At 39.4% G+C, this 9,576-nt stretch overlaps 1 protein-coding gene across 1 annotated transcript; it reads left to right on the forward strand.

The window, feature by feature from the left end:
• The first annotated feature begins 2,133 nt into the window (after window positions 1-2,133).
• LOC110893456 (uncharacterized protein K02A2.6-like) lies at window positions 2,134-3,132 on the forward strand. The gene has a single exon (XM_022140563.1). The coding sequence runs from the start codon at window positions 2,134-2,136 to the stop codon at window positions 3,130-3,132; it is 999 nt and encodes a 332-aa protein (XP_021996255.1).
• The last annotated feature ends 6,444 nt before the right edge of the window (window positions 3,133-9,576 follow it).

The following is a 9,576-nucleotide window of genomic DNA, read 5'->3' on the forward strand; positions in this document are numbered from 1 at the left end:
TTCACACTCTTACCAAGGCATGGGATTCCCGGGGTGTTGGGAATGGGATTGAAAGGTTGATTAGATACTCTATTGACACTATGACTAGACTACCACTTTACTATCCTCGGTTGTGAAGGATACCTATAGTTACGAGTAGTCTAGTGGTTATACAACGTGGAACACCACCACAGGAAACGTGGAACACCACCACAGGAAACGTGGAACACCACCACAGGAAACGTGGAACACCACCACAGGAAACGTGGAACACCACCACAGGAAACGTGGAACACCACCACAGGAAACGTGGAACACCACCACAGGAAACGTGGAACACCACCACAAGTAACGTGGAACACCACCACCAGTAGGACGTACAATCGGCCAGTAGAGCCACCCGTTACAAACGAACTTACTATTACGCATTTACTTTCTGTGAACTCGCTCAACTAGTTTGTTGATCATTCTGTTACATGCCTTGCAGGTCGTTAGGTACTTGGAGCTTGCACTGGAGAAGCGGGTCGTTGTGGACAAGGATCGTGGCTTTTCCATTGAATTATTATGACACTTAAACTGTTAACTATTACTGGTTATTTATTATGCTTCCGCTACACTTTGAAACGATTTATTGTTGAACACCTTTTGTATTGAATGGATGGTTTTCATTTCTTTTACTTAATATTAAATGCATGTTCAATATGATTGGTGGCTTGATCCTGGTCAGTCACGCTCCCAAGCGGTGATACTCCGCAGGTGGATTTTGGGGGTGCGACATACACAACTAGTACTCGGACTCTTAGGGCAGCCCAAGTGTGGGTTCGGCCCATCCCCCCTTAGTCGAATAACACATGGGGCACTAGCACCCATCTCACACTTTACCAAAACAAACAAACCTACAAACCCTAGCTCTCCTCTCTCTCTCTCACGATCTTGAAGGCAGCCACATACATCATCGAAGTTCATAGTGTTCGGATCAATTCTCGTTCCCATTCTATTCGGACGCGGTTGACCACTAGCATTTAGACTTGACCTTTCTGTGTATCTGCCGAGCAAACCAAGGTGAGTTCACAAAGCCAAGGCATGGGATTCCCGGGTGGGAATTGGGTTGGAAGATTTGAAATGGATAATTACCCGTACTTACGCTATTGCTAGACTATATACCATCGTCCTCAGGTTAGTCAGGACACTTACGTAAAACCTACGTAAACTAGTATCCACCACTGTCTCCCAGGTCGGGAGGACACTTACGTAAAACCTACGTAAACTCATACCTACTACTGTCTTCCGGGTCGGAAGGACACTTACGTAAAACCTACGTAAACCCCACGCGTACCACTGTCCTCGGGGAAGGGCACTCACGTAAAACCTACGTGACCTTGTACGTATTCCTGTTCTCGGGCTAAGAAGAACACATGGTTGCAAATAGTCTAGTAAGTATAAATATGGGAAGCCCCCACTAGTAAGTAATAACATGGGAAGCCCCCCCATTAGTAAGGATAAACATGGGAAGCCCCCATTAGTAACAAATATAACCATGGGAAACCCCCACTATTAGTACATACATACCTGGGAAGCCCCCATTAATGAACTTACGAATTTCCATTACGTACTTACTTTCTGTGAACTCGCTCAACTAGTTGTTGACTCTCTGCTGCATGCCTTGCAGGACCTTAGGTACATATGGAGCTTGCACAGGGAGGAGCAGGTCATTGTGGGACATGGATCGTGGATGCCATGTTAACATTTAAACATTGAACTTATGATTCACTTTGGATTTACATACTTATGCTTCCGCTACTCAAGTTACGTTTTGCTAAACACCAATTATATTGTGATGGGTTGTTTTGATTACTTTTAATATTTAAATGCTATGTTCAATATGATTGGTGGCTGGATCCTGGTCATGTCACGCCTCCAAGCGGTGGTACTCCGCAGGTGGATTTGGGGGGTGTGACACCGTACCTTTTTAGGATAGGTGGTGATCGAGTGCTTAGGAGGTGTGTTTCGAAAGAGGATGGAATGGATATCCTTAGACATGTGCACGAGGGTTTAATGGGAGGCCATCACGGGCCAAATGTTACCGCATAAAAGGTTTTTGATAGTGGTTTTTATTGGCCAACGGTAGTTAGAGATGCCATAGAGTTCGTTAGGATGTGTGACCGTTGCCAACGTACCGACAACATCTCATCCAAGGATGAAATGCCCCAAAATCCCATCCAAGTTCTTGAAGTCTTTGACGTCTGGGGTATTGATTTCATGGGTCCTTTCCCCTCATCGAGTGGGAATAGGTACATCCTCGTGGCCATTGACTATGTCTCAATGTGGGTGGAAGCTCAAGCTTTGCCTACTAGTGATGCCAGAGTGGTGGTGAGGTTTCTAAAGAAGTTATTCACACGTTTCGGAGTTCCTAAAGCCATCATAAGTGACCGTGGTACGCATTTTTGCAATTCCATCATGGACAAGGCACTTGCACGCTACGGTGTCACTCACTGTCTTTCTACCGCATACCACCCGCAAACTAGTGGCCAAGTAGAGAATGCAAACCGAGGGGTGAATAGAATCCTAGAAAAAACGGTAGGAAAAAGTAGAAAGGATTGGTCGGAAAAGCTCGATGATGCATTGTGGGCATTCCACACCGCTTACAAAACACCGTTAGGAACCACGCCCTTCATGATTGTGTATGGCAAAGTGTGCCATCTTTCTGTAGAATTAGAACATCGAGCACTATGGGCTTTAAAAACCGTTTACCTTGACCTTACCGAAGCCGCAAGGAGGAGATTCTTTCAAATACATGAATTAGAGGCTCTAAGGGACGCCACCTATGAACGATCTTGGAGTATCAAGGGAAAGACTAAGGCGTTTCATGATAGGAGGTTGCGAAGGTTGAAGGAATTTAAGGTAGGTGATAAAGTGCTATTGTTCAATTTAAGATTGAAATTGATAGCGGGGAAGTTGAAATCGAGATGGACCGGACCGTATTTGGTAAAGGAGGGGTTTCCATACGGTACCGTCGAGTTGTATGACGAAGTTGATAAAGGTGTGTGGAAGGTAAATGGTCATCGGCTGAAACACTACTTGGGAGGTCCCATTGATACTACCGAGGAGGAAGACATTCCTCTAGAGGACCCACCCACCTTCACCGAACAATGAGTAGAGGAAAGCTTCGTTTGTAGAGTATGTACCGTTTGTATTTTCGTTAATTTTTTTCGTAATTTTTCGTAGTTTTTCATGTCTTTGTTTTGTGTGTTTGAGTATTTTGCAGGAATCACAACTATCGAGGAGCTGAAATTGCGAAGAAAACGGCATTCCAGGTAAGTCCCAACACTTAGAAAAATTTGGGATGGTTTTTGTAAATCCCGTAAACGGATCTTTCAATGATATCAAACAACCTATTGATTGTGCGGAATCCAATCAATAGGTGATTCAAGAAAAACACAAAAATACGAAGAACACAATACCGAATCACTTTCAATACTTGCACACGTTCTATTACTTGAATAAGCAAAACGTCTGGTACAAGTATCCTACACCACAATCGCCTCTCTCTGATTCTCTAGAAGTTGTGAAACTATGATGCTCTAAGAGGTTCAAACCTTAAAACAAGTCGAAAACTTGTTTACATACCTACTAAAGCCTACTTCCCTACATGGGCTCCCCTTGGGCCTGCTTGGCCCACATGGCCTAAAGCTTGCCCCAAGTGGCCTACAAAGGTCCAAAACCTAATATAAACTGTCACACCCCGACCGCGTATAACATGCAACCGCGGCGGAAACGTCGGGGAGTGTTGGGACAGAATTAATTGTTTCACAACTATGGCATACAAAGTTATATTTTATTTATTAAACACGAGTGTTACAATGTTTCAAAACAGGAAATAAAGTGTTCAGAACATATTCAAACTAAGTCTATCTTCGTTTTTATGTCTCTTAGGCACAGGTCAGCCCTAGTGTCACAATCATCATCCTAAGCAACAGCTCCTGAAAACACATGTGAAAGTAGGTACGTCAGCATAAAAATGCCTGTGAGATACATAGGTTTTGTGAAAATGGGATTCATGACTTGAGTTTAGAGAAACGTTTAATAACAGTCAGTCATGAACCTTGTAAATTGTTTTGTTTTGTAAATCATATGAAAAACGATAAGATCAGATGATATGTATAAATAAAATGTAAGGTTAAATGAATAACCTAGTAAAATGAGTTTGTATAAGATAAGTTGTTTGTAAAAATAATGTCTTGTGAAGAGTATGTTATTTGTGTAAAACGTAATATGTCTAAACTGAAATGATTTAAATAATGCTACGATAGGTAATATTATACAAAAACTTATTTATAGGAAGTACCAGCGGCGTATCCACCATGTTTGTATCATATTACATACGCCACGTTACTTAAACTATTTACCCAAACCAACCACCATGTAAATTGTTTATGTATAAATCAATTGTCAAGTGTTATTGTGTAAATCATATCAAAATGTTCATGTCTAATGTAAACCACCAAATGTGTATATCAATGTCAAATTGTTTATGTTTAATGTAAATCATATAATGTGTATCCAAAATATCATGTATGGCATTTGAAATATATCAACTAGGCCATAGGTAAAAATGCACAAAAACAGGGTATTGAATTAAACATAGTTTAAGTCAAAGTTATGTTTTGTGGAAAAATTGCATGCTATACTGATACAAACATCTATGCGGTATTGTGAAAATGCATACATTCAAGCCTTTGTGACTGTAGTGATAGACCTTTAAACAAATTAAAGGTCTATATGTGTTATGTTCATCGTATTCGGTCATTCCTTCCAATCCAAACAAACCCGAGATTTCAGGAATGGGAGTTGTCAAGTCCTATGTTACCATTACCTACAAACGGGCGGCATGATCGGTGTTAATGAATGTACATTGTATAATTTAAACAAACCAAATGTCATACCAAAATGTAGGCATGTGATGAATAATTGTACTAAGTACGCACACAATGGGCATACATATCATAAAATGTAGTGTAAAATGATGTACTAAGTACGCACACAAAGGGCATACATAGCATAAAAGTCATGTAAATCAATGTGCTAGCATGCTCAGTCAACATACATAGCAGAAAATGTAATGTAAAACAATATGCTTAATATGCCAAGTAAACATATGTAGCAAAATAATGTAATGTAAATCAATGTGCTAGCATGCCAAGTTAACATACATAGCAAAACAATGTAACGAAATCATGTACTATCAGTGTACTAAAGAACATAGCAAGTATATGATGTGAAAACAGGAAAGCATGAAAGTAACAAGTAGGCACATGTGTTTCACCCAAAACAGTTTAGAAAACAGTAAAAGATGGGGTGCAATGTACTCACCTGAGATTGCTTTGAAGTTCTTTTGTAATAATCACACAATGCTAGAGATCACGGAATATCAAACGGCACCTAATAGGTAGCTATATTAATATACCGGACCAAAATCGGAAGGATCGGATAGTATGCGGGTTCGTAAACCAAACGAGTATGGAGACTCGTGTAATATGGTTTAACAAAGCCTACATACTAAAATGAAACCTAACCTAAGTGCTTACGACCCATTACGACCCGTTTAGGTAGCTTCTGCTTACTTTAACGCGTCGTTCGTGTAAAACGCGTTTGGAACGCCTAACGTCGTGACCATAAGGTATAACCTCGGAAGGTTATTCCCTATACAACTATGGTCACCTAAAGTGTTTGGCAGGATCCTAAAGATCGACCAAATGGGTCGGGTTCGAAAGTATAAGTGATTGTTTAGATCGCTTACCTTACGACCCTATATAAGCACTATACTAAAAGTGACGAGTTAAGCATGTTAGGACATGCTTAACTAAGTTTAGAAAACAGGTTTGGTATCAAAACAAATGGTTTTGATACCCACGAGTAGTTTGGTTACAAAATACGCAAGAATGCGCATTTTGGCCGAAACTACGACTCGTCACTGAGCCTAGATAACGTGGTAATCAGTAGGTATAGTCACTACGGACTATAACCATCGTGATCACGCTCACGTTATGAAGTTCCAACGAACTTCGTGTTGACCATAAGCTGGTCAACACAGAAAGTCAAACAAAGTTTGACTTTAGCACTAGAAAGCGATTAAAAGAACGAAAGAACACTTATGAAGGGTCCCCGAAAGCTAAACTTGATCTAGGAGCTCAGGTATGAAGCAATGGCACCAACTTAGAGCTCTTTGATCAGTTTTGTGGGTTTTACACCAAATGGGGGGGTATTTATAGGAAAAGCAAAACCGTTAGGATCGTTTCTTGAATATCGTGCCATGATCTCATTCATACACTTGTCAAGATGTTGTGGTATCATATAATGACCCTAACTCCAGAGATTGTGAAAGGGCATTGCCCTTTGGAGTGATTGAAAGGCCAAAAACAGCAAAAAAATGAGTTTCTGCATCTGCAGGGCTGACGCGGCCCGCGTCATGATACACACAAAAATCAGGCGGGCCGCCTGGCCTTGTCTGATCAGCACAATCTTTCAGAAATGACAGTTTTAGTCCCTGTTGCATATTTAAGCCATTTCCGACACTTCTAAGGCCCGTAAAGCCAACTTTAAGGCCCTAAAATGATGCCTAAACATTGTGGACATGAAACATGCTCAAAAATATTCCGGATGTCAGTTCGTTTGGTCGTACGAACGCGATGTTCGCTTAATTATGACGGAATGCGCATAAGCGCGAAAAACGATCCAAATTGCGCGACGAATGGATTTTTCTCATGCCAAACACTAAGGCATAATATTATAATGCTTACATAAATTTTTGGATGTCCGGATGTATTCAGAACGTAAGTTATGCGCGAAAGTGCAAACTTATGCACTTTTTGACACTTTTAGTCCCTGAATGATCCAAAAGTTTATTTTAGCATACCAAACCCCTCAAAGCCTATGTCAAAGCTATGTAAAGGATATTTATGGTATGTTTAAATTGGCATACTTATGCACTTTTTGACACTTTTAGTTCCGGAATGTCTGTTTTAGTTCAAATTGGCATACTTTCGCAGTTTGTCAAATTTAGTCCCTGTAAGCGAATTAACTTGTTTTAGCCATACCAAGGCCTTCAAAACTTATTTCTAAATTATGTAAAGGTTATTTAAGGTATGTTGAGTATATGTAGATGTTCCGGAGTATTTTTCGCATTAAACTGAGTACGTTTACGCACCAGTTTGCGTATAATTCTCCAGAAAGCGATGTAGAATTTAAAATCGAACAAAAGTCAAAACATGAAAAATGTAAAACACAACCAAACAAACATTGGGATCAAATAACATTGTTTTATTGATAACTGAACTATTCACAAAGATTTAAAGCACAAATGTTACAGTCTCCCCTACTTGTGGAAATTTCATCCCGAAATTTATTTAGAGGAAACTCGTGGAAAATGATGCGGATACTTTGCCTTCATTTGATCTTCGCATTCCCAAGTAAACTCGGGTCCACGTTTAGATTCCCAGCGAACCTTGACCAAAGGAATGCGCTTGCGCTTGAGCCACTTAACTTCACGTTCCATGATTTCCACTGGTTTCTCAACAAATTTCAGTGTTTTATCAACACGAGTTTCATCAAGTGGTATGTGGAGGTTCTCATCAGCTAAACACCTCTTGAGATTGGACACGTGAAAGGTTGGATGAACATTTCCAAGTTCAGGAGGTAACTCAAGTCTGTAGGCTACCTTACCGATTCTTTCGACGATCTTGAATGGTCCAACGTATCTAGGTGCAAGTTTTCCTTTCTTTCTGAATCTGATCACACCTTTCCAAGGTGAGACCTTAAGTAATAAACAATCACCGACTTGAAAATCCAAGGGCTTGTGTTTTAGGTCCGCGTAACTCTTTTGACGGCTTCTAGCTGTCTGAAGGTTATCACGAACTTTCCTAACCTTATCTGTTGTCTCTAAAATGAGGGCAGGTCCAGTAAGTTGAGCCTCGCCGATCTCATTCCAGCAGACTGGTGAACGACATTTTCGACCATAGAGGGCCTCGAAAGGAGCCATGTTGATGCTGGAGTGATAACTGTTGTTGTAGGAAAATTCAATCAACGGAAGATGTGAATCCCAACTACCACCAAAATCGATCACACAAGCTCTAAGCATACCCTCCAGTGTCTGGATTGTTCTTTCAGATTGACCATCCGTTTGCGGATGATAAGCCGTGCTCAGATTAAGTTGGGACCCCATAGCAGATTGCATGGTTCTCCAAAAATGAGAAGTGAAACGAGCATCTCTGTCAGAAATGATATTCAAGGGTGTTGGACTCTATATGCCCAAGACACATATTAAATTGATGTGGCTAGTACGTTATGATCCAAGTCGAGTCATACCCAATAACAAGCTAGACAAACACTTATATTATTTATTTGTGATATGATCAAACAAATAAATATTAACACTTACAATATTTAGAAATTGGTTTTTCTAAATAATTACACTTGAGAAACTAATAAATTATATGGATAATTTATTTTGAGAGAATATTTTATCTTGTTATTTAATTGGTTAAATAACATTATAAAAGGTCATGAGATGTTGCATAAAGTCTTGCAATATGATATGTTATATTTTATAAATGTTATAAAATACATACAAGACTTATATTTTATAAAAGAATTTGATTTTTTTTATAAAATAAAAGCTAGGCCGCCACCTTCCCCATGGGAACTCACAAAATGGTTTTGTCCAATGGGATGACATGCAATTGTCATAAGTTAGAGAAGATTTGATTGGGTGGCCTAACCAAGACAACTTTGGTCCAATGAACTCTCATGCACTTGCATGTGTAAGAGAGGATTTGATTGGGTGAAAAAGAGGTGCACATCTCTCATGACTATATAAACATTTTTTATGGCAAAAAAAAATGATATAGAGTTGTGAAGAAGACTTGTGTTCTTGCTCTCTAAAAAAATCGGTCATAAGAGGGTGTTTTTCAAGTGTTCGGTTTTTGATTCAAGTGTTGAAATCCTAGCTACAATCGTAGTGTTTGTTGGAAGCTTGGGGTATACAAGCTTGAGGTCTTCTACTCTTGAGGACAACCATTTCAAGAAGCATCATCCTTTTCATCATCCTATTACTCCAAGAAGGTAGTTTTCTAAACACCCTATGGTTGTGTATGATAGTATGCATCTTCATATATGGATCCGGGTTTTGGGATTTTGCATATAAATGGTTTTATATCTTACAAAAGTAACATGTTTTAAACATTATTTCCGCTGCGTTTTATTTCATATGGATGAAATTGCTTTGATAAACATGTTAAAATCCCATCAATGGCATCTAGAGCCGCTTATGTGAGTGCATACTTCAATAGATTAAAAATTTCGGGTTTCGGGTTTGAATAAAACCCCATGGCCGAAAATTTTAACATGGTTAACCCTTTTGTTTTTCAAGATTATTTTCTTACATGCATAAGAGAATCTTGAAAAATTTATTTCATATGGATGATTTGTTTGTTTGGACAAAACTTACCTTTTCGGTTTTTTGAACATAGCCGAAAATGTTTATAAAAGGGAACCATTTTTTTATGCTTCTTGAAATTAATATATATATATTTGGATATATAT

Source organism: Helianthus annuus, chromosome 12 (genome assembly GCF_002127325.2).
Source record: "Helianthus annuus cultivar XRQ/B chromosome 12, HanXRQr2.0-SUNRISE, whole genome shotgun sequence".
Taxonomy (NCBI): Eukaryota; Viridiplantae; Streptophyta; class Magnoliopsida; order Asterales; family Asteraceae; genus Helianthus; species Helianthus annuus.

Bases quoted from the DNA above. Each gene is read 5' to 3' on its own strand.
- LOC110893456 (XM_022140563.1), top strand. From the start codon at position 2,134: ATGTGTGACCGTTGCCAACGTACCGACAACATCTCATCCAAGGATGAA.